Source organism: Ovis aries, chromosome 10 (assembly GCF_016772045.2).
Source record: "Ovis aries strain OAR_USU_Benz2616 breed Rambouillet chromosome 10, ARS-UI_Ramb_v3.0, whole genome shotgun sequence".
Lineage (NCBI taxonomy): Eukaryota > Metazoa > Chordata > Mammalia > Artiodactyla > Bovidae > Ovis > Ovis aries.
In genome coordinates this window covers 32,752,497-32,777,258 of record NC_056063.1, presented here as the reverse complement: position 1 = coordinate 32,777,258, position 24,762 = coordinate 32,752,497, and the positions used below count along the sequence as shown (strand labels likewise).

Genomic DNA, 24,762 nt, shown 5'->3' with positions numbered 1-24,762 from the left:
AATATGTGGTCCCCCAGGAGCCAAGATACCCATACCATTCAAGCCTCTGAACAGAGCTGCTCAAATTCCAATTTGTATCAAATCACCTATAGATCTCTCGGATTCCAGAAGGTCCGAGGTTCCGATTTCTAATGATGCTACTAACTCCAAAGACCACACTCTAGTGCGACCAAGCCATAGAGCAGTGGTCCCAAATTTGTCTGCACGTTGGAATCACGTGGGTAATTTCCAGACTGTGGATTCCCGTTTTCCACCGCCAAAAACTGTGATTTAATTGGTCCAGGATATGTTCTGGGCTAGGAAGTTTTAAAATATCTCCACGTGATTTTAACCAAGTTTAGGAAGGAGGCACTACCCCGGAGATTGCGGAGGAAAGTTGTAAGAGCTTGCAGGAAATTAATCCATAAAGAAGGCAAACCCAAAATTTAATAGTAAGAACTGGATAGTTTGGATCATGCAAGGTTAGTACTCTGCAAAGGGTGGTGGCAGATGGAAAATAAATATAAGCAGTGCTTAGGGGTCCATGGAGGACCCATGATTCGCGGGCGCCTTTTGCTGGGGTAGGACGAAGCCCAGAGCCCTTCATTCTGCCCCTCCGCTCTTCACCGGGACGGGTAGGGGCGCAGGCAGCCAACAGGGCTCCCCGGAGCATGCGCAAACGAGGGCCCGCGCGGGGTTTCTCGGAGCATGCGCGAGCGCCGCGCCGGCGCTCCAACCCCGCCCCTTCGGGGTCACGCTCCCGGAAGTGCCGTGGGCCCACGTGTCGGGTCCGGGGGAGCGGTAGGTGGTCAGCGGTTCCGCGGCACGTGGGTCGGCACGTGCCCGAGCGCTTGGCCTGGGGCAACCTGGAGCCGCCGGCCTCGGTGGCTGAGGCGGTGTCGTCCCTGACTATCGCCGATGCATTCGTTGCAGCAGGCGAGGGCGCCGCCCCGCCGCCCCAGGCGCTCCCTCGGAGGTTCATCTGCTCCTTCCCCAGCTGCAGCGCCGCTTACAACAAGGCCTGGAAGCTGGACGCGCACCTGTGCCGGCACACGGGGGAGGTAACCGGGCGGCGGCCGCCGGGGGCGTGGCGTGAGGGCCTCCGACCTGGGGCCGCCGAGGCCGCCGCCCACTCCTTAGGTCAGGGGAGGACTGAGGACGCAGGCCATTCTAGGACCGAGAGATACCCTTGTCGTGGGTCCAGGGCTCACTAAGCAACGCTTTAATGTTTGATCTTGAGTGATGGCCAGCCACCGCCTCCCCAGAACTTGAAAATACTTGCAAGGTTGGAATACCCTCTCCCACCCTCACCCCTCTGGTGGCTCAGACGATCAGTAATTCGCTTACAATGCGGGAGACCCGGGTTCAATCCCTAGATCGGGAAGATGCCCTGGAGGAGGGCATGGCAACCCACTCCAGTATTCTTACCTGGAGTATCCCTTGGACAGAGGAGCCTTGGTGGGCTATAGTCCATGGGGTCGCAAAGAGTCGGACAGGACTGAGTCGACTGACACTTATTTTTCATTTTTTACCTCCCCACCCCCTCCCCAACTGGCCTTCAAAGGCCCCGCCTCCTGGCACTGGAATGGGGGGAGAACTGGGTCCTAAAAGTCTGCAAGCAGCCTTGTTCCTTCATTCGTGGTTCTGCACCATTCTAGCCCGGAGAGCTGCAGACCCGACAGGCCTGGCTTCTGGTGTCACGGACCTTAGGTTTAATCCGGACAGACCGGGGAATAAGTAGGAATGCAACACAGTGAAGAGAGGGCTGCTGGAGGGCGGTGGGGAAAGCCCTTTCTCTTGACCTGAGTGAGAAGGAAAGGTTTCCGCCCTGCAGACATTTGAGGGAAGAACAGGGCAGGCAGAACTGCCAAAGGAGCATGTGGTCCTGGGGGCAGACTCTGGGCAGTGTGGTTGGGTGGGGGCACCATCCTAGAGGAGCCTGAGGGGCAGGCCAGGAGGGTCGTTTGCAGACCAGGGTACAGATGGCTTTAGAGCCTGGGTTTTGTTTTGAGGGCTGTAGGAAGCCTTTGGGAGGTCACAGAGGAGGAAAGAACATCTCATGGAGGCCTAGGAATCAGTCCGGTTTCCTGGGTTTTTGGCAGAGTCCAGCTTCTCACAGCCTCAGCTGAAGGCCCTTAACCAGGGCCCAGCCACTCCTGCCTCTGCTCCTAGCACCTCCCTAACTTACATGCCACTCGTCCGGGTGTCCTCACACTCAGATCCTCTTACCCTTTGCAGCATTTGAAGGCTGACCTCCCTGGGACCTTCTCCAGCTCACTGACCCTGGCCCCTGGCCCCTCTCCCACCCTCCTCTCTCCTGACTTCTTACCCTGTGATTGGCTTCACTTATGACATCCTTTATGCTCTGCCTCCCTGTCCTTCTGGTCAGTTCTGCTGTCCCCGCCCCAATTCTAGGCTCTGTTACCAGGAGGCCAGATTAGCACTTACCTTTCCTTTTAGACTCCTGGACTGTGTTTAGGATATTGGCACTCCCAGCTTCCTTCACGCCGGCTGGAAGACTCGGAGCCACAGCATCCCACATCCCACATGTCAGTTTGACAAGCAGTTTTCGAGTCTTCTCCATGCCAGGCTGTGCGGAGTCCTGTGTACCTGCCTGGCAGCGCAGTTCTTGTCCTCCTGTCCATCTGCTTTGCTACCAGTACTGTCATCTGAGGCCTCGGTGCCTCCTTCCTGCATGGTCGTGGGGCACGTTTTCTATAGTTCAGTACACAAAACTGGCTATGTGGGGGACACGTTTTTGCTTTTCCTGTAGGGGGCCCTTCCTCCCAGCTCGTGGGTCCCGAGTGGTGGTTACACGCTGGGCCATGAGCTTTTCTGGGTGTGACACAGTCCTCCGTAGCCGTGCCAGGCATGCCCCTAGCAGATGATGGACTTGTCCAGGATGACACAGAGCCTGCTCTGGACTCTGAGCAGATGAGAGGATGCTGGGGAGAGGAGGCAGGACCAGTGGACATGGATTGTGCTGATAGCAGCCAGGAAGCCTTTGAAGGAGCCACTGCTGAAGCTCAGTGTAGGTCAGGAGCAGCTTCACAATGCTGCTGTGTTACTGTGGAGGCTGCCCGCCTTTCTCATACGTTGCTATTCCTAGGTCAGAATCTGTTGCAGCAACCTTGTGAGCAGCCATAGCAGTTTGGTCATGTAACCCCAGGCGGCAGGTGCTCAGCACTTACTGGGTGGAAACCACCTCTGCAGACACAGTCCACGGCTTTGCCCATCACACAGATTAAGGCTTTAAGTAACACCAGAGTTACTGACTGGGACAGGACTGACATGCTTTTTCTTTCCTTCCTGCTAGAGACCATTTGTTTGTGACCATGAAGGGTGTGGCAAGGCCTTTGTCAGGGACTACCATCTCAGCCGCCACGCGGTGATTCACACCGGAGAAAAGCCCTTTGTGTAAGTGGGGAACTCTTTGGGCCTTTGAAGTGGGTCATGTTTGGCACAGGAAATTGATCGATGACTCATGAGATCAAGAACATGGAGCTTCTGCATCTCCTCAGAGGAGACTCAGTTTGGAATATGTGGAGGAGAGTCGGGGTTTTGTGTGTCATCGTGTGTGACAACGTCAGGGGTGGGTTCATCTGAAGGTCTCTTGAGTTTGACCCTCTCAAATGCTTCCCTGGCAGATTGAGGGCTCTGCATCCTCAGGGCCTTTACAAACCAATCAGCTGCTGGGATAACAGACATACGCATGAGAAAGTAGAACTGTAACAGTTTATCTTCTGTTTCTTTCAAAGAAGCCCCTGCTCCTTGCCATGCCAATCTTAATTTCATTCTACTCAGAGTTACTCCTTATCTCTGAAAGGGTGGATATACTGTTTTTCTTTTAAATCGGCTACTTTAAAGCAGTGGATCTAAAATTTGGGGTGCCTCAGAATCACCTGGAAGGCTTGTTGAAAAGATAGAAGAAGCCTGCCTGCTCATCAGGAAGGACCAGTTAAAGTATGCTGCTGCTGTTGCTGAGTCGCTTCAGTCGTGTCCGACTCTGTTACCCCAGAGACGGCAGCCCACCAGGCTCCCCCATCCCTGGGATTCTCCAGGCAAGAACACTGGAGTGGGTTGCCATTTCCTTCTCCAATGCATGAAAGTGAAAAGTGAAAGTGAAGTCGCTCAGTCATGTCCGACTCAGCGACCCCATGGACTGCAGCCTACTAGGCTCCTCCATCCATGGGATTTTCCAGGCATGAGTACTGGAGTGAGGTGCCATTGCCTTCTCCAGTTAAAGTATATGTATATCTATATGGTGGAATACTCAGTCAGTTCAGTCAGTTCAGTTGCTCAGTTGTGTCCGACTCTTTGCAACCCCATGAATTGCAGCACACCAGGCCTCCCTGTCCATCACCAACTCCCGGAGTTCACTCAGACTCACGTCCATCGAGTCAGTGATGCCGTCCAGCCATCTCATCCTCTGTCGTCCCCTTCTCCTCCTGCTCCCAATCCCTCCCAGCATCAGAGTCTTTTCCAATGAGTCAACTCTTCGCATGAGGTGGCCAGAGTATTGGAGCTTCAGCTTTAGCATCATTCCTTCCAAAGAAATCCCAGGGCTGATCTCCTTCAGAATGGACTGGTTGGATCTCCTTGCAGTCCAAGGGACCCTCAAGAGTCTTCTCCAACACCACACTTCAAAAGCATCAATTCTTCAGCACTCAGCTTTCTTCACAGTCCAACTCTCACCTCCATACATGACCACTGGAAAAACCATAGCCTTGACTAGACGGACTTTTGTTGGCAAAGTAATGTCTCTGCTTTTGAATGTGCTATCTAGTTTGGTCATAGCTTTCATTCCAAGGAATAAGCGTCTTTTAATTTCATGGCTGCAGTCACCCTCTGCAGTGATTTTGGAGCCCAAAAAAACAGTCTGACACTGTTTCCACTGTTTCCCCATCTATTTCCCATGAAGTGATGGGACCAGATACCATGATCTTAGTTTTCTGAATGTTGAGCTTTAACCCAACTTTTTCACTCTTCTCTTTCACTTTCATCAAGAGGCTCTTTAGTTCCTCTTCACCCTGTGAAACTTGTAAGAAAATCTCCAGGGCTTATTAATTGAAAAACCAAGGTTCAGAAGAGGGTATTTATTAGGCTACCTTTTAGTGTGTTAAAAAGAACCCAGAGGGTAAACAGGAAGAACTCTATTTGTATTTACTTCTGTTTATGTATAGAAATCCTAAAAGTTATAGAACAAAACTTGAAATATTCTTGCTTGTTTTGGGAGCAGTGGGAGGCCTGGGTGGGTAGGAGGCAGGGGTGAAAGAATTCATGCATTTGTGTCCCTTTTCATGCTTTTTGGTTCTTACTTATTAGTGAAATGATGGCTAAGATTAGGGCTTGTAAAGGAAGCCGTGCTTCATCCATCAGATTTATGAAAAGTCATCACAATAAGAGCACATATTTTTTAAAAAGTTCACAGAGAATTTAGATAATTCAGGGTCAAGATATAGAAACACTTGTTAAGGGGACCTGTCCTAGCGTGGTGAGATGCTAGAGGGCAGAATAGTTATGGTTCCGCTTCAAGTGTCTGGTTTTTGCCTCTAATGATAAGCTGGAACCAGTTGTTTTTGAGGTCTTTTTGGAAGTGCAGTTTGTAGAAACATTTCAAGCAAAATTAAAATGATCAAATTCTAAATTGAGAACAGTTTCAATGTGATTTAAGTGTAAGAAGATTGTGGGCTTTCAGATCTAGTGTTTCCACCTCTCCTCGGCCCACTGTACAACATCTGCTGCACTGTGCTTAATTTCAGAAGCCTTACATGAAAATGCATTTCATTACATGAAATCAAACTGAGATGCCTACATGGTATGGCTTACCACTTCAGAATTTGTTAAAGAATATTTTATAGTATATTTCAGAGTAGATGGCTTTTATAAAGTGGGAGGAGGTAAACATCTTAAAATTTCTCTTCCCTCGGTTTGTTAATATTTTGGTTTATACAATTTCCTAACAGTTGTACAGCTAGTGGCTGTGAACAGAAATTCAACACAAAATCAAACTTGAAGAAACATTTTGAACGCAAACATGAAAACCAGCAGAAACAATATGCAGTAAGTATGAGTGATTTTATATGCTCAAAGTCCCTAAATTTTATGTTTGCTGCCTGTGTATCTGAAATGTTCATCAGCTAAGTTTTGTCAAGTATCTGAACTTAGTTTGACACTAGCTAAAATAATAATATAATATTGGTATTAGTATCGTTTTGAAAGCAGACATTTTTTGCTAATTGTATTATTGGTTCAGTTCAGTTCAGTTCAGTCGCTCAGTCGTGTCCGACTCTTTGCGACCCCATGAATTGCAGCACACCAGGCCTCCCTGTCCATCACCAACTCCCTGAGTTCACTCAAACTCATGTCCGTTGAGTCGGTGATGCCATCCAGCCATCTTATCCTCTGTCGTCCCCTTCTCCTCCTGTTCCCAATCCCTCCCAGCATCAGAGTCTTTTCCAATGAGTCAACTCTTCGCATGAGGTGGCCAAAGTATCGGAGTTTCAGCTTCAGCATCAGTCCTTCCAATGACTACCCAGGACTGAGCTCCTTTAGGATGGACTGGTTGGATCTCCTTGCAATCCAAGGGACTCTCGAGAGTCTTCTCCAACACTACAGTTCAAAAGCATCAATTCTTCGGCGCTTAGCTTTCTTCACAGTCCAACTCTCATCCATACATGACCACTGGAAAAACCATAGCCTTGACTAGATGGACCTTTACCAAATGAAACATTTTTTGCTGTTTCAAATGTGCTACTTTTTGAAGCTTCTTAAATTTTATAGTAAATGGGTGAAAGAAGCAACAATATAATTTCTGCAGTATTTTTATCTTGAAAGGATTGTGTTATGAACTGTGATTTTTTCCAAGACTAACAGACCTTTTACTAAACAGTGCAGTTTTGAAGGTTGTAAGAAGACCTTTAAGAAACATCAGCAGCTGAAAACCCACCAGTGCCAGCACACCAACGAGCCACTGTTCAAGTAGGTACTTCATATGGGTGAAAAACCTCTTCATGCTCAGGCAGAGATAAGATTAAAATGCACAGGTGGCGTGCACATGCTCAGAAGCAGTTTCTTAATCAACGTTTCCTGTTGAGTTATACGGTCTATGCCCACGTATATACTGGGGCATTTCAGAATATGCTTTTGTTTCTTCAAAAGAGAGAGTAATGTGTTTCAGAATAATTTGTGAGATTAGTACAGTTGTGGTTAAGCTTAACTATCTATATAGAGCCTGTTGAATAATACGAAATGTCCTTATGAGAACGCTGAGTATTCCTTTCCTGTAGAACAAAGGTAACTGAGCTTAGCCTGCATCAGAAGGGACTTTAGGAAGAAGAGGGGACTGGGCACGTTGGCAGAGACTTGCAGAGGGCGCCTGCTGACGGCCGCCCTGCAGAGCCCAGGCTGATGGCCGTGTGCGAGCTGAGCTGAGCTGCCTGCGCCTGTCTCTCAGCTCACGGGCCCTGGGCCTGGGACTTATTGCAGCAGCAGTGCCGGTCCCCGCTGGGAGCCCTTCTGCCTCTTCTCGTGCCGCTGGTGGCCGGATTGTAGAAGTGGCGTGCTCGTTACGGCTCCCCGAGCCAGTGCTTCTACAGTCCTGTTTTCACACCATCCTGCGGCAGCAGCATTAAGGGAACCAGACAGTGATTCAGGATGGCTTGGGTATTTACCCCAGCCATCTTTCTGTGGCCATGGAAAGGAGGTGTATTGTCTAAAGTACAAAGATGGGAACAGTGTTTAATTTGATCACATAAGCATTAAAGAAAAACACTAGCTATAATAATAATAGCTAGAAGATTTTTTTCTCAGTTTACTCTGCCCAAGGCTGATCAAGTAACTTGCATCTCACCTGCAACTAGGTCTGAATTTGAAGTCCCAATTTTATGACCGCTTTGGTTGTAGGAGAGGGGCTTCCCTGAGAGGGGTTCAGACGGTAAAGAATCTGCCTGCAATGCAGGAGACCTGGGTTCCACCCCTGGGTCGGAAATATCTACCTGGAGAAAGCAATGGTGACCCACTCCAGTATTCTTGCCTGGAGAATCTTGGACAAAGGAGCCTGGTGGGCTACAGTCCATGGGGTCACAAAGAGTCAGACACAACTGAGTGACTAACGCTTTTACTTTAGTTGTGGGAAGAGGGGACTGGCAGGGTAGGACAGCATGCTGTTTATTTTAGTACAGTTAGTTCTGCCAGTGGGTTGATCGGCTGACACTCGTGTTGTTAACCCAGGTGTGCCCACGAGGGATGTGGAAAACACTTCGCCTCCCCCAGCAGTCTGAAGCGGCATGGGAAGGTGCATGAGGGTAGGTCCCGGTGCCCACCCTGACAGGCACAGCAGCCGTAGTGTGTGTAATACTCTGATCTAGCTTGTTTTTGATAATAATCATTTTCCTATCAGTCTAATTTGATTGTGGTTTATACTGAATATTCACAAAAGACAACATGCCAATCTGTTTTTTTAATAGGCTATATATGTCAAAAAGAATGTTCTTTTGTGGCAAAAACATGGACAGAGCTTCTAAAACACATGAGAGAAACCCATAAAGGTAAGGCCAGCATGGGGGACGTGATAGAAATGTAATATCTGCTCCTGTAGAACTGATTGAGTGCTTTTAGAGGGTGAACTTTTACACATGCTCGGGAAAGTAATAGATTATTATCTATTACCCTCTGTAGTATGTCTTGTTAAGCGCTGGGTCCCTCTCATGATCAGAGAGACCCGTAGCCCCAGGTTCAGGAGGAGGTGGGCCGGGTCTCCAGGCCTGTGCTCACCTGGCATCTTAAAGGCTCCAGCAGGGGCGGCACGTGGGGAGACCCTGGCTGGAGTCTGTGGGGGCAGCTGGGGAAGCGTGCCCTCTGTGCCCGAGGACAAGGGAACAGACGGGTCTGAGTAACTTGCTCCGCTGCCCGCAGCCCCATGCAGAGAAGCCCTGTGCTTAACAGAGAGCCGGGGACTGTGTATTACATAGGCATTTAGGAGAGCTAAGGCAGACCTTCAAGAAGCAAGCACTGGAGTTTGCTTCCTCCACCCGAATTCTGATTGGCGTGTTGTCATCAGGTTTCTGGCGTCGAACTCATTACTTGATATATTCAGTTAGCTTTTTCTCTGTGGTTAATGCCGGGGACGTGGGCTCCCCTTGCTTCTGCTCCCCCAGAGGACATAAGGTGTGGCGTGTGCCAGAAAACGTTTAAGCGCAAGGACTTCCTGCGGCAGCACATGAGGATGCACGCCCCCGAGCGGGACGTGTGCCGGTGTCCACGGGCAGGCTGCGGCCGCACCTACACCACCGCCTTCAACCTCCAGAGCCACATCCTCTCCTTCCACGAGCAGCAGCGCCCCTTCGTGTGCGAGCATGCTGGCTGCGGCAAGACCTTTGCCATGAAGGTGAGCCCTGCCACCTTGGGGTCTGCATCTTTTCTGCCAGGCTCCTGGGAGATGGTGGGGGGGGACGGGGGCTGGAGGGCGGGGGTCTGGCCCATCACTCTGGCTCCAGCGGGAGCGGTTCTCCACCAAGCTGGGCAAACACCAGACGGGCCCCTGCCCCCTGAAGTCCTGCCCTCAGCATGGCTGGAACCTGCCGGAAGTGCACGTCCAGGCCCCGCTCTAGACCCACTGACTCAGAAGTCTGGGGGACGGGTCCACTCATTTGTTTTTTAACCAGCTTCCGGGGTGATTCTTAGGTGACTAAATTTGAGACCCAGTGGCCAGTGGCACCATATGCGTACTGTTCATTGAGAGCCTCCTGATGTCCTGGGTGTCCTTTTGAACTGCAATGGTCTGGGGATTGGGAACTGGGTGGGGTCTGAGAGCTTCAGGATATTAGTCCAGATTTTGAGAGCAGGACCCTGACTCTGTGGACCCGTGCCCAGTTGGTGCTGTCACAGGCAGTGGCTGAACTACAGCAGACAGTGGGGGGTGAGGGTCATGGTCAGCGACAGGGTGGAGACCAGACCTGGGCCAAATTGTCCAGGGGTGTTGGGGGTGCTATAGACATCAGGTCAATTAGAAGAGTCTCCCTCCTTCAGCTCAGAAGAGTCCATTCTGACCTGGCCCCCTCCCACCCCTTCCCGCTCTACAGGCAGGGAGCATACACACTCCTAACCTGGGTCCTCCGAGAAGGCAGGGATTTCAGTGGGGGAGGGAGCAGTGTGCTCCAGCGCTAGAGGTCGGATCCCTCCACAGAACAGAACAGAAAGAAGGATGTTGGTTTATCTGAGTAACTCAAGGGACTTTACTCACTGTAAATACACTCACTGTCTCTCCTTCATTGCAGCAGAGCCTCAGCAGGCATGCCATTGTGCATGACCCCAACATGAAGAAAATCAAAGTAAGTTGAGACTTAGCATGCTGTTAATTTTAAAACATTAATTGCTTAAACCAGATGCTAAATATGCTATTTGGCGTATTTTCAACTACTTATTGGTGTGAGTCTGTACGACTATTGAAGGCAGTTGTGTGGAGTTCACGTCTTTATTTACGACAGTTTTACTGTATGCTGCAGTAGTGGCATACCCGACAGGCACACGATTCTGACAGTTTTGATTTTGAATTAAAGTTAGTCATCCCTTGGTATCCATGGGGAGTCCGCAGGTGCTTGAGTATACGTAGATTTTTGACTGTGCTCGTGTCCATGTGCCTAAGCCCCTGCCCTCCTACCCCTGAGTGCCAGGGTCATCTGTATTTGCATGTAACCTCTGCACATCCTCCTGTGTACCATGAATTATCTCTACGTTACTTATGACACCTAATACAATGGAAATGCTGTGTAAATTGTTGTCAGCACACAGCAAATTCAAACTTTGCCTTTGGGAACTTTCTGAATTTTTCCTTTTTTAAAAACACTTTGGATGGGCTGTTGGTTGACCCAGCTGCAGAACCTGCAGACATGAGGCCTGACTGGCTCTGTCTTCCTTATTCCCTAAGGTAAGGCCGTCTCGTGGGAAGCGGAGCCTGGCCTCCCGGCTCAGTGGGTACCTCCCTCCTAAGAGGACACAGGGCCAGGCTGTGCCTTTGCCCAGGAATGGGGAGCCGCTGAGCTGCATGGAAGGCCACGCGCTCTCCACATCGCCATGCTGACTGCAGCTGCACATCCGCCTGCGCTGTATGGAGGACCACAGACCAGCCAATGCAGTTTCTCTCCCCTGGAAGCATGTGTTTATTAAAGTCAATGGGGCAGGACACCAGATGCTCCGTCCTTCCCGTCTCCCGTGTTCAGAGCGTCTCCTCTTGGGGTGCCTGGAGCTGCTCTCCATGCAGCCTCCTCCTTTTTGCTCAAGGGACGAAGAACACACATCACAGCCTTGCCTCCTCTGATGGGCTGCGGCCGGGATGAGAAGGTTGCAATTCCAGACACGGCCTGGACTATTCGATTACACATCTCCTCCTAGAAGAGGAAACAAAAGGCTAGTATAAAACCAGCACCTCTGATTGTTTCCAGTGTTCGTGCTTATCTGATACCCATAAAAGCCTACACTCTTGAATTGCTATATAAGGGATTTGCTAAGTCAAATTGTATAGACCTGGTTAAGCTGATCGAAAACTGTACAATAACCAGGTGGTTATACAAACTCCATGGAACTAGTCCAACACGCTAAAGGCTTGATAGTTTTGAATCCCCCGTCATGACACTGAGAGGCTGTTTGGCCCAAACCACCCACACACAAAAAGTGCCAAGAGGTGGGTTTGGGCACTGGCAGGGCCCCCTTATCCCCCTAGGTTGTCAGCTCGGTGCTGTTCCCAACCGTCCTTCACAGTCACTGAGGTGGTTAGAAAAAGACACATGGTTCTAGAGATTCTGGGTGGGCTGGACTGGGCCCAGGGCCTGGTCATTCTAGTCTGGAGCTAGGGCTGAAAACCACTGGAGTAAACGCTGCCTTTATCTACTGCTGTGTAACTCCAAAAGCGAAATCCACAGATCCTCCACAGACTTATCCTGGGACTGTAAACTAACACTTCCTAGAAGAGTTTGACTTGACTGCTTCTCAGAGGCATTTATAAAGAGGAATCGGACTTAAAAAGATGAACCCATACAGTCTCTAGTTTTCCTATTTAAATGTTAGACCCTCTACAGTCTGTGAAGTAGAACAGTATATAGCCCTTAAGTGAGTAAGTAGTGTTCTCACATGGCGAAGTACTTAACGCTACGGTGGAGAGTGTGTACATTCTGCATTTTGAAAACCCAATTAGTTGCCACTAAGACTGGGCAGAATTATTACTTTTCTCTGCCTTTACGTTTTCCAGGTTTTCCACAGCTGTATTTATACGTTCAGAAAACAAGCAGTCGCTCAGGCCTGTTTTCACTTACCATTTTGTCCTCGGGCTCATCTGCACTCTTCCCTTTCTTTACTGTAATCTGGACTTTGTACTTTTTTTCGATCCACTGCTGAATCTGTTTACTCTTTGTGTTCAGATCATGTTGTCCAATATTTGAAGAAAAAGTCAGTTCCTTGGTCAGGGTGGGTCCTAGGTTGAAAGAGTGACATCTGGGGCTAGTCTGTGAGGCCTGGGTTTTATCACACACGCGCCCTGAGGTCTATGCTGCTATAGGCCCTCCTGTCTGCCTGGTATTAATGGTTTCACTCTCCAGTTAAATAGAGGAGACAAACACAAGGTGAAATACCACTTTTGTAGTTGCCAAGTAAGAGTACCTGAACAGGGAATGCTTCCGTTTATCATTACCATTGTTTGATGAAAGAACAAAGGAATGGTCCTTTAAAGAGAACCTTTGGGTGGTGGATAACAGGTGTTCCCTGTACTTTTTCTTTATCCTTTTTTAATTTAAATAAAAATAATTTTTCTTAAAGAAACACCTCCTTGCTTCTCAGAGCTCCTACCAGCTGGTTAGAGTCCTCTGTCAGCCCTTCCGCCACCTCTGAACCAAGCTTCTCAGGCTGTTCACCTTTTTTCAAATGTGACGCGTTCTGATGCCCCGGCACTGCAGCGGGCCTCTTCTGGATATTTTTGGTTTTCTAGTCAACATCCCTGTTGCTAAATGTGGTGTGTAGAGAAATCGACACAATCTGACCTCCAGTGATCAGCAGTTACTAGCCATCATGAAAGCAAACCTCCTCACTTAATTCAGTTCACGGCTTCTGTAAGGTTTAAGTGACAAGTTGGTAAAACATGTTGAGTGTTCCTACCGTGACTCTCACAGTGGGCATGGGGGATGCTCTGGGGGTGACTTCAGAGTTAGGAAGCGCTTCTCTGTAATGAACTGCTTGCCTCCCCTCAGAGATGGGGGGAGAGGAGGAGGGCACCCAGGCCAGGCGAGAGGCCAGGACAGGACCAGGAACTCGTCCCCACCTCTCCCACACCTCACCCCATGCGGCGCTCTGCGGTCCCGGCCCTGGGAGGCCCCACCACGGTCAGAGGGGAAAAGAGCGCCCATTGTTTTGGTGGTGGTCGCCTTGTCTGTCTCATTTTGCACAGGGGTAAAGGAAGGGATGATGAGTAGCAAGGAGGAAAGGAACACAAGTAAGTGGATGAAAAACACACACTGGACCCAGTAGTAAAACAGGATTCCAGTTACTCACCGCCTGTTCTTACAGGCGCTTGGCAGATGCCCGATTTAAACTACAGATCTGCCGGCCCAAGGGACATGGGAGCAGAGAGCAGGGTACCTACCCGGCTTGGGCGCGGCCCTCTCTGCCTCTCGAAGCCGCAGCCGCTCCTGGTGGATCTGTGCACCCGTCAGGAGCTGGTACTGCGGGGGCTCTGCGCTGGCATCCCTCTTCACTAGCCGCAGGTCCCGCTCAGTCATGAGCCTGATCACGTTTGCCCGGTGCATGTGGCCCAGGTCGTTGCCCTGTTCGTCCAGCACGTGAATGATGCGCTCGTTGATTTTTCTCCCAACGCTACTGAAAGCCGTCTCGTTCTTTTTTTTCTTTGTGCTCTCATCCTGGGTGTCTTCAGTGCTGAAAGCTTTCGCGTGAATGAGACGGGGCGGTCTTGGGGAGGCCGGCCCCTGTAAGATGTATTTGCTCAAACATCTTCTAATGCAGCAATTCTCAGTCTTTATGGTTTGTAATGTTAACTTCTTGAGGAAAAGAGCAGCCATCCTATAAAGCAGGGAGAAAAGATCATTCAAACCCAGCCGTTCATTCCCGTGGGCTGGTGCTGTGGTACACGGAGGCGGCTGGTCAGAGGTGAGCAAGAGGACGCAGTGCCTCCGACAGCGCTTCTTGGGGACACTGCCAGGGTGTGTAAGGCTGGGACTCCCTCTGGTCCAACTCTGATCCTCCTGGGCTGTGTACCCCAGCTCTCTTGCCTGTCACCACCGCATACACCCACTGTTGACCAGTACATAGCACAGGAAGTGATGGGAGGTGCGCACTCTCACTGCCCTGCCCCTCAGGTACCCAGGTGGATCCCTGCAGCCCCATCCCTGCAGAGTAACTGCCCACCCAAGCCCTCCACCCAGGCAGCACCTTCGGGTCAGCATGTGCAGGACTGAGTTCCACCTGCCCCAGCCCCTAGCTCAGGCCTCCTGTCTCTGTATCACATACACACTTCACATGTGATATAGAGCTAAGTGATCCCCAAACAGCTAAGTGATCCTTGGCCCTTCTTTTCCTCAGCCGTTCATCAGCAGATCCCGTTGTTCCACCTCTAAAGGCCGCCAGAACCCAACCACTCCCCATCCCCTCCCTTGCCATCACCCTCCCCTGGGTGCCGTGATCACCTCTCACCTGGGTCAGGTCTCAGCCTCCTGACCGCCTCCCGCAGCTGCCCTGCCCCTGATGACCCATCACCCATGCTTAAAGCACGGACATCAGACCATGGCCCCACTGCGCTCACAGCCCTCTGGGACCCCTGCCTCACTCCAGAGCCCTCCCCCACCCCACCCCACTCCGCCCACAGCACCCAGCCCACCTCCTCCACTCACTCTTCCAAGCTTGTGGGCTCCTTGCTGTTCTTTTAAACACTATACACACCCCGACCCCTATGTGATCCCTTCCCTCAGACAATGCAGCTTTGTTCGGTTCTCAGCAACGCCCTTCCTGTGCTATGTCCACTCTGTAAATTACACACCCCATTCTTGCAAACCCATCACTTTGCCCTTTAAAAGCATTCACTGCTGACATTTATCTGCACACAACATTCGTGATCTTCCCTCAGTAGAATGTAAGCTTCATGAGAAAACATGTCTGTCCTCTGGGTTAGGAGCGTGGCAAGGAACACACTGGGTTCTAACCCAGCACCTAGAGTCTGTCCCAGTACATGCAGCATCCTCAGTATCCTCTTGGGGCCGATTCCAGAGCCCCCGGAGACACCCAAATCCATGGACACTCGAGTCCTGCATGTAAAACACTGTGTGTTTACATGTAACCTGTGTACATCCTCCCACATACCACATCGTCTCTAGGTTACTTACAAAACCTAACAGTGGAAATGATATGTCAACAGCTGCCTGGCATACCAAATCAGTCTTGCTTTTGGGAACTTTCTGGAGGTTTTTTTCCCTGAGTATTTTCAGTCATGGTTGGCTGCATCCGTGGATGCAGAACTGGTGGAGAACTGGCCATATGTGCTGAATGACTGTGTGAGTCAAAGGAGACGGTCGGGGGGAGGCGGTGTCAGTGGGCATTTATCCCGGGCCTTCAGGTGCATCATCCCACCCGCCACACAGAAGGCTGCTAAGTGCGGTACCTGTCTATTCTAGAAACCCAACTTTCCTCCCTATATCTTCTTTTCAAAACCTAGGGTCTTTTTTCCCAGGAGTATTCGATCATATCACTGTGTCAGCTTCTTCTGACGATCTTCTATAGTACCATGAGAAAATATTGTCAGATTTATGAATAAGCCTTGAATAAAACGACCCATGCTTTACCAAAGAAGAAGACAGTTCCTAGCTGCCATTTCAAATGTCCACCACCCTCCATGAGACCTGTGATGTTTCACCACGGTGAATGAGGCGCCTGGAGTCATGCAGAAGGACCCCACCTGCAGATGCCACAGAGGCCCCAGGACTGGACTGAAACTGGGTTAAATAGCTGAGCCACATCAAAAAGTCTACAAACTATAAATGCTGGAGAGGGACTGGAGAAAAGGGAACCCTCTTACACTGTTGGTGGGAGTGCAAACGGGTACAGCCACTATGGAGAACAGTGTGGAGATTCCTTAACTGGAAACAGAACTGCCTTATGACCCAGCAATCCCACCACTGGGCATACACACCAAGGAAACCAGAAATAAGAGAGACACGTGTACCCCGATGTTCATGTTTACAATAGCTAGGACATGGAAGCAACCTAGATGTCCATCATCAGACGAATGGATAAGAAAGCTGTGGTACATATACACAATGGAGTATTACTCAGCCATTAAAAAGAAGGCATTTGAATCAGTCCTAATGAGGTGGATGAAACTGGAGCCTATTATACAGAGTGAAGTAAGTCAGAAAAACACCAGTAGTGTGTATTAACGCATATATATGGAATTTAGAAAGATGTTAACGACAACCCTATATGTGAGACAGCAAAAGAGACACAGATGTAAAGAACAGACTTTTGGACTCTGTGGGAGAAGGCAAGGGTGAGATGAGTTGAAACAATAGCATTGAAACGTATATTACCATATGTGAAATAGATCACCAGTCCAAGTTCGATGCATGAAGCAGCCACTCAAAGCCAGTGCACTGGGACAACCGTGAGAGACAGGATGGGAAGTGAGGTGTGGGTGGGGGGGTTCAGGATGGGGGACACATGTACATCTCTGGCTGATTCGTGTTGATGTATGGCAAAATCCACTACAATACTGTAAAGTAATTAGCCTCCAATTAAATCAATTTTAAAAAATTATAATAACTAATCATAAAACACCATTAAATATATACCACTATGAAAAATTAAATAAATAAATAGCTGAGCTACTTACTGCTCAACAGCAAACAATCAGACACTTACTCATGGAGGAAGCCGCCAAAGCAAAAGAAGCAGAGAAGTCTGAAGACGCGGGAGAAGACTTCTATTGATCATGAAAGAGCACACGTGCACTGTGTGATGAGTCAGCAATCCATTACGCAGAACAAGGGAGCAAATAAACTAGGCGGAGGGAGAAATGGATTTCAGAAGAACCCTGAAGTTTTCCTAAGACTGAAGACATGATTTTCTTTCCCCCGTTCTCCTAATTATCATTCTCTAATTTTTATAAGGAAGAAGTATTTCTTATACTAATAAATTCTTTGTGTTTACAAAATAAAAACTGTTTCTGAAAGATAACGTAGTTTTTTTTAAAAAGCTTTAAAAACACTTTCCAAAAAGAGGAAAAGGTATTTGCCTTTATTTTTTTTTAAGCGTCTTTACCGTTATTCAAATTTTAAAAGGATTTAAACCTTCTTGACTTACACAGCAGTTATGCTTCAATACTAGCAGAATTTTGACTTTAGATCAGCAAAATTGAAGATACACATATTTCTTCAAAATAAATTTTACATAGATAAACATATACAGAGTTCCATTCAGTTCAGTCGCTCAGTCGTGTCTGACTCTTTGCAACCCCATGAATTGCAGCACGCCAGGCCTCCCTGTCCATCACCATCTCCCGGAGTTCACCCAGACTCACGTCCATTGAGTTGATGACGCCATCCAGCCATCTCATCCTCTGTCGTTCCCTTCTCCTACTGCCCCCAATCCCTCCCAGCATCAGAGTCTTTTCCAATGAGTCAACTCTTCGCATGAGGTGGCCAAAGTATTGGAGTTTCAGCTTTAGCATCAGTCCTTCCAAAGAACACCCAAGACTCATCTCCTTTAGAATGGACCGGTTGGATCTCCTTGCAGTCCAAGGGACTCTCAAGAGTCTTCTCCAACACCATAGTTCAAAAGCATCAATTCTTCGGTGCTCAGCTTTCTTCACAGTCCCAACTCTCACATCCATACATGACCACTGGAAAAACCATAGCCTTGACTAGACCGACCTTTGTTGGCAAAGTAATGTCTCTGCTTTTGAATATGCTATCTAGGTTGCTCATAACTTTCCTTCCAAGGAGTAAGCGTCTTTTAATTTCATGGCTGCAATCACCTTCTGCAGTGATTTTGGAGCCCCAAAAAATAAAGTCTGACACTGTTTCCACTATTTCCCCCCCATCTATTTCCCATGAAGTGATGGGACCAGATGCCATGATCTTAAGTTTTCTGAATGTTGAGCTTTAAGCCAACTTTTTCACGCTCCTCTTTTACTTTCATCAAGAGGCTTTTTAGTTCCTCTTCACTTTCTGCCATAAGGGTGGTGTCATCTGCATATCTGAGGTGATTGATATTTCTCCCAGCAATCTTGATTCCAGCTTGTGCTTCTTTCAGCCCAGCGTTTCTCATGATGTACTCTGCATAGAAGTTAAATAAGCAGGGTGACAATATACAGCCCTGACGTACTCCTTTTCCTATTTGGAACCAGTCTGTTGTTGCATAACTAGTTCTAACTGTTGCTTCCTGACCTGCATATAGGCCGCAGGAGCGGCCGAGAGGAGCTACCCGATGTCCGAGGTCAGGGGCGGCAGCCGGGAGGAGCTACCCAATGCCTGAGGTCAGGGGCAGCGACCTAGAAGAGCAACCCCACGTCCAAGGAGCGGTGGCTGCAAGGGCACAGGAGGCCGAGAGGAGCTACTCCACGTTCAAGGTCAGGAGGGGCAGCTGTTAGGAGATACCCCTCATCCAAGGTAAGGAGCAGTGGCTGGGCTTTGCTGGAGCAGCCGTGAAGAGATAACCCATGTCCAAGGTAAGAGTAACCCAAGTAAGACAGTAGGTGTTGTGAGAGGCATCAGAGGGCAGACACACAAACCATAATCACAGAAAACTAGTCAATCTAGTCACACGGACCACAGCCTTGTCTAACTCAATGAAATACAGAGTTAGGGGGAAAAAACCCTGTGATATTAAATTTGAGAGACAAATAACAAATTCAAGTCATTGAGAAACTTTTTATCAGGAAAATTCTCAAACACGTACAGAAGAAAGAGCAAAAGGAAGCCCGAAGCATCCATCGCTCAGCTCCGACTCTCAGCACGTCAGCCAACGTGCTTCCTCTCCACCAACAGCTGCTCACCAGCCCCAACATCCAGGAACTTCACAGTAAATCCCGTCTCATCAATAGACAATTGAGTACATCACCTCTAAGAGCTGAGGACTTGCTTATCCTCTGAATAACAACAGTAACACATCCCAACTAATAATCACTCCTCTACACCATCAAATATCCAGGCTTCAGATGTCCCTGGTAGTTACCATTCTGTTTTATGTTTCATTTACAACTTGACTGCACGAAGAGACTCTCACTGGCCAAATGTGTGATCATTTACACATCAGTGACTGAAATGAATTTCAACACACCAACCATGCAAAAATCCATGAAAAAAAAAGACAGTTTGCCACAACTCTATGTGACTAATACCCGACTCCTTACTTTGGAAATTGGTCATTAAAGAAAAAGAACTAAGTATTTATCCTACCTTTTAAGGAAGAACTATAATCATCCCCAGTCGATGAAGAAAAGTGTTCTTTAGAGGAGAACGGCAGCTAATATCTGGAGAAGAAAAGTAAAAGTTAATTGAAAAGCACCATTTTCCCAGCTCCAATCAGACCACTGATTCAGGCTTCTTGTTCAGTTTCTAAGTTGTGTCTGACTCTTTGTTCAGGCCTAGATGGATGCAAACATCATTAGGTAAAAGGCTGATGAGGAAACAAGGAGTTCATAGGGTGCCAAAGGGTGACCCAAGGAAGACTTCCAAACGGAAGCAGGAAACACATGCTCCAGTGGTCACCCCATAACGGGCCAGACTCAGCACTCTGACACCCTAACACTTGTCTTTTCGTGGGACGGGTAATCCCTCTGTGAAACAGGCCTGCCAAAAAGGCTGAACCGGAACAGCATCAAGCCTCCAGACTGAGCTCCTGGTTTTCAAGGATACAAGTGCCAGACTCTGCGAGGAACCAGTCAGATGACACAACAAGGAAACCACTGACAAAATCCAGACTATGGGACAAGACCGCTGGCTTCAAGCCTTACAAAAAATCAGTGTCACTGGCGACTTGAAGTAAAAGACTAAGGAGACATAATCATAAAATTCAATGTTTGAAAGAGAAGCAATTAAAAAGACACGTGGGGATAAGGAAGGAAGAACTGCACATGGCCTAGATTCATGATGGATGCGACTCTATCAGAAAAGTACTATTTCTCAGCCATGAAAATGGCATTCTTAGGAAATCTTAGGGAGTTAGTCATGACATCTCCTTACTTACTCTGAAATGGTTCAGCAGCAAATAAATGTGATTATGGCAATATCTGCAGAAGCTTGATTATGCTTGTATGAGTGCTTAGTTGTTAGTCTTTCAATTTTTCTATGTTCAAATTTTTTTTTCATAATTAAAAAGTTCATTTTAGAAAGAATCAACAACATATAGGGAGGAAAAAATTCACTAGTCATGCCAATATGACTATTCCAGTCTGTGTAATTGTATATTTACTGTAATTTAATAAACTGGCACTCTGACTTTATGTATCCTTAACAAATATTTCTTTCATTAGCTGTAAGTCTATGTTAAAGCAGAGCCTATGTCTAAGGAACTTTACAAACTGAATGGTCTTTTTTTTTTTAATGCAGATTGCCTTTCTTTCTCCATCTGGTTTTCATCAGATCAAGTCCAAAAGTGCCTTACCTGGTAAATGGTGATGATTTCAGTTTAAGGTAGAATGTGTACAATTTTCTGCTAACCAAAGTAGCTAAAAGCTAATGTGTATTTTAAAGAAGCGCTCTCAGAAGCTGGAGGCCCACCAGCATCATCTGGGGATGCTTTTTCAGAGCACACGATGTGTCCTCACCCCTCTCCTAGTTAACAGCTCCTGGGTTAGGACCCTCAGAAAAAAGATGGCATAAGAAAGTGAGTAATAAAGCATTACAGTGTAAGTGGATCCAAGTAACTTACGCTGAGATGTCTTGGGCTCCCCTTAACCTTTCAAGACTGATGCAAAATAGGAGGCCCATTTCTCTGATGAGATGTCTCTGTCAAACATATAATAGCCTGAATGAATCAGATCTATCAAAATGAAAATGCTTATGTTCTTATGACAATACTGGTACACTTGGTCACTCCCACAACTATCATTTCTGAGACATCCAAAAATATTTTAAGAGCCAGTTACCTTAAAGCCAGTTACTTAAAATGCACAATTTGACAGTATGAGATATCCATTTCTGATTTTGTATTTATTCAGACCTTACTGAAATCATGCTGTGCCGTATCAGCTGCATCTACTGGTAGTTTTAATTGAGTAGCTAACTCCACATTCTAGAGAGAAACAGAAGGCTTCTTTTTTGTTGTTGTTCTTTACTTACTTGAGATGGGATCACTGAAAAACTCCACATCCCCTGAGCACTGGAGGACAGACTGACAGGCGTCCCCAGAGCCCGTCTGCTCTGGTCGTGGCTCCTCTTCTGCAGCTCCTGCTACTTTCTGTCCTCACTCCACTTCCTGGGGCTGTTCTGCATCATCCCTGACTGTCCTAGATGATATAAGAAAAAAATGTCAAGTTACATTATTCCAGATGTACACAACAGGGGAGTTCTGGTGTTTGATCCACATATTCCGTAAGAACTGGAATGTAAACATTAAGCCATAAAGCAGGCAGTCCTGAAATGTGCGGCACTTCCTTGTGCTGCGTGTAGGGCTGCGTCCTTCACACTGTCACATCAGTCTTCAGTTGTCTCAAAGGAATCACATTCTTTGAGGACTGTTACCAAGTTCAAGCCTGTACTGCTCACCACACAGCAGACCAACAAATAGACGAGTTGTTGTTTGGAAAGCCAGCAGACTGAGATGATGGACTCCTGTCCCAAAGAACCAACTTCCCTGAGTTAGAATTCTGACTTCTTTTATATGAAAAGGGAAAGGGGTAAAGTCCAGGTTCCAGCCAGACTCCAGAGGGGATATGTTAATTTCTTCCTCCTTGCAGCCATTCAGAGGTCAGACTGGACAAGGTGTTTTCTGCGACCTGAACAAAGGTATTTGAGCTTCACCTGGGAGGTAGGGTTTCTAAAGACGGACCACTGTGTAATTTAAGCTTACAGGCAACATCTCTTTAATGATTAACTGGAATACAGAGGTGCTTCCCTATTATAAGACAACTTTCCCCAACTTTCATTAAGAAAATGCTTAAATATTCAGGAAAGTTAAAATATACAGTCAACACCCCAATATTCATTCACCTAGATTCCACTGTTGCTCTCCTTGGTGTATGTATATTTATTTCTCTTTCCATCCATTTTATTATGTTTTGCCACATTTCAAAGTAAGCTGCAGACACTGCTACATTTCACCCTTAAATACTTCAGCATGCACATCATTACCTAGAGTTCAGTATTCGTTTACAACTCTTTTCATTTTGAGACAAAATTTACAAACAATGACATGTACAAGTCTTAAGCTTATAATTTGACACCACCTCTGTAACCAAACTCCTATCAACTGACAAGATGAAGATAACCTCTATTTACTTGTTCACTCACTGTTTTTCTTTCCTACATAGCTGATATTATATATTGATATCTATTATTTCCTGGGAGATTGGAACAAAAGTTACATGGATTCTAGTGGACTAAAATATTTATGAAATTAATTTTTCCAATTCTGATGACTTTTAAGTAGCCTCTGTCATGCCTTCCAAAGGAGTTTCACTAAGTCCTTCTGTCTGCAGGCCTGCCCCCTGTCCCATGTGCCCGCTCTGGTAGGGGCTGAGCACTGCAGACCCCAGGCCTGCACATTGCTGTCTGCTGGCTCTGGTTTTGCACGAAGTATTCTCCATACCAAGATGGGCTGTTTAAGAGCTAGAATAGTAACTAAAAACACTGGAAAAAGCCAACATAGTATCTTGGCTAATTATTTAACCACATTTCTTTAGGCATAAGAATTTAAATTTATTTTTTAGTTATTTTATTGAAATAAGCATCCAGAAAACATTTTTAGAAAAGCTTTTAAATCCTGAGCTCAAGACTCAATCCTAAAATATGTACTTAATCCTGTATATTATTCCTCTAATCTGTCATCTCACCTTCCAGAACCCCCATCTCAGAGACCAGCATCTTTTCCAGGTCTGCTCTCCCGCACTCCCACATCTAATCCAACACCAAGGCTTCACAATGTTACTTCCAAACACCAATCAAATCCACCTACTTCTCTCCATGTCCATCGCCACCACCCTCCTGGGGACACCTCCCACCGTCAGTCTCCTAACTAGGCTCTTGCACCTTGAATTCCTCCCCTCTGCACTGCAGGTGCTGGCTCCCCACGCAGTGCCCGCCCACCTTAAAACTGCCTGCAGACTGAAGACCCATAGCTTTCAGGAAGCCAAAAGGCCCTTCCGGCCTCATTCCACACCAAACTTCCTTTATGCCTAAACACACTGCCTTGCTGATCATGAATGCTCTTCCCCCTTGGTTTAGGGAACTCCTTTCCTGCCGAGCGCTGCCTTTCTCAGGGCATTCCTCTGATCACGTCCAAGACTAAGCCAGATCTCCCCTGAAAGCGCCCCCACCCCCCCGTATTTGTTTATCGAGGTCAACGGTCAAGTATTTCCACAGTATAGCCTCTCTTTCCACGATTATAATTTTGTGACTATTACTGATTCTCTGCTTCACTAGACGGTGAGTTCTGTGAAGCAAGGAACACACGTGGCATACCCTTCCCGGAACCGCGCCTGGCACAGTAAAACCTCACAGCTTGCGCTCGGAACTGCGGCTATTCAGTAAGAAAATGTCTTTACTTCTTTCAAGGAGCCTTATGCCGGGGAGCCCAGTAAATGATGAACGGGGGTAAAAAAAGAAAAAGAAATCCCAGATGGCTCGGCGACTTTCCTCCAGCACCCCTCCCTGGGCGGCCGCAGACACCAAGGTGTCGGCGCTGTCTCACCTGCCAGGCGCTGAGCCAGGGGTCGAGGGGCGGGGCTACGCGCGCCGAACGGACCAATCAGGTGCGCTTGCGATGGCCGCGCCCACCCGCGCGCCGCGGCGCGCCCGGGCGGGAGCCGAGCGTAACGACGTCCGGCCTGCGTGTGTCCCCGTACATGCGCCATGATGGCAGGACGGAAGAGGTAGGGGCCGGAAGGACGGACGCCCGGCCTAGCCCGGGCTCTAAGACAACTTTACACCCCAGCCGTGCTCCGCCCGCGCGGCAGCGTCTGCAGTCCGCCAGCAGGTGGGCGACATTGGCCTTCCAAGGACAACGACACGGCTGAGCGCTAGGCCGCAGGCCTGCCCCTACGACCCCGTCTTCCCGCCGCAGGTCCCCTCACTCGCGCAGCGACCCACTTTGGCTTTACCTGTACCGAGCCGCCGATTGATGAGGTTTGGCGGCAGCAGCCCGCAAGCGGGCTCCCGAGTGAGACCCTCTTCGCCCTCCGTAGTGGGCGGGGCGTCGACTCCCGGCTTTAAAGGGAAGGCGACGCTAGGAGGAGAGAGTTTCCGGCTGGCGACTTCAAGTCCTCCGACAGAAAAGGGCGCGTCGTTTCTGCTCCTCCGGCTCCAGCCGCCGTAGGTGGTGCGGCGATCGGAGGCTCGCTACCCTTCCATCCCTTACGTTTTCGCCGACCTCAGTGTAGTTGCGTGCCCAGTGGGCTTACAGCTTGCATACGTCTTTCTTATTTAATAAAATATTACTTTGATAAGATGGTTAATCAGTTCAGTCCAGTTGTTCAGTCGTGTCCTACTCTTTGCGACTCCATGGACTGCAACACACCAGGCCTCGCTGTCCATCACCAACTCCCAGAGTTTACTCAAACTCATGTCCATCCACTCG

The 24,762-nt window shown here is 48.2% G+C and overlaps 2 protein-coding genes across 16 annotated transcripts; one reads left to right on the top strand and one right to left on the bottom strand.

Annotated features, from left to right (window-relative positions):
* The first annotated feature begins 650 nt into the window (after positions 1-650).
* On the top strand, positions 651-11,186 carry GTF3A (general transcription factor IIIA). The gene is made up of 9 exons (XM_004012291.5): positions 651-1,040; positions 3,296-3,396; positions 5,946-6,042; positions 6,872-6,960; positions 8,212-8,285; positions 8,448-8,528; positions 9,138-9,367; positions 10,257-10,310; positions 10,907-11,186. The coding sequence occupies exons 1-9, from the start codon at positions 651-653 to the stop codon at positions 11,057-11,059; spliced, it is 1,269 nt and encodes a 422-aa protein (XP_004012340.4). The 3' UTR covers positions 11,060-11,186.
* Positions 11,110-24,371, bottom strand: MTIF3 (mitochondrial translational initiation factor 3). 15 transcript variants are annotated; one of them, XM_042254865.2, is made up of 8 exons: positions 24,287-24,371; positions 21,309-21,475; positions 20,899-20,975; positions 19,425-19,498; positions 16,888-17,025; positions 13,607-14,040; positions 12,288-12,445; positions 11,110-11,366 (listed from the first exon to the last, which is right to left on the bottom strand). In XM_042254865.2, exons 6-8 carry the CDS (start codon positions 14,037-14,039, stop codon positions 11,148-11,150), a joined length of 810 nt encoding a protein of 269 aa, XP_042110799.1. In that variant the 5' UTR covers position 14,040; positions 16,888-17,025; positions 19,425-19,498; positions 20,899-20,975; positions 21,309-21,475; positions 24,287-24,371; the 3' UTR covers positions 11,110-11,147. The 15 variants fall into 15 exon arrangements, with proteins under 15 accessions (XP_042110799.1, XP_027829444.1, XP_060250063.1 ...); XM_027973643.3 differs by lacking the exon at positions 16,888-17,025 and having other exon boundaries at positions 23,878-24,371; XM_060394080.1 differs by lacking the exon at positions 20,899-20,975 and having other exon boundaries at positions 16,888-18,302; positions 23,878-24,371.
* Positions 24,372-24,762: the final 391 nt, after the last annotated feature.

Excerpts from the sequence above, each read along its gene's own strand:
- GTF3A (XM_004012291.5), top strand. The coding sequence starts at position 651 with ATGCGCAAACGAGGGCCCGCGCGGGGTTTCTCGGAGCATGCGCGAGCG. Across the intron at positions 3,397-5,945 it reads ACCGGAGAAAAGCCCTTTGT|TTGTACAGCTAGTGGCTGTG; the intron begins GTAAGTGGGGAA and ends ATTTCCTAACAG. Across the intron at positions 8,529-9,137 it reads CATGAGAGAAACCCATAAAG|AGGACATAAGGTGTGGCGTG; the intron begins GTAAGGCCAGCA and ends CTGCTCCCCCAG.
- MTIF3 (XM_027973643.3), bottom strand. The coding sequence starts at position 14,039 with ATGGCTGCTCTTTTCCTCAAGAAGTTAACATTACAAACCATAAAGACT. Across the intron at positions 12,446-13,606 it reads GAGGGCCGCGCCCAAGCCGG|GACCCACCCTGACCAAGGAA; the intron begins GTAGGTACCCTG and ends CTTTCAACCTAG. Across the intron at positions 11,367-12,287 it reads ATGAGCCCGAGGACAAAATG|GAGGAGATGTGTAATCGAAT; the intron begins GTAAGTGAAAAC and ends TTCCTCTTCTAG.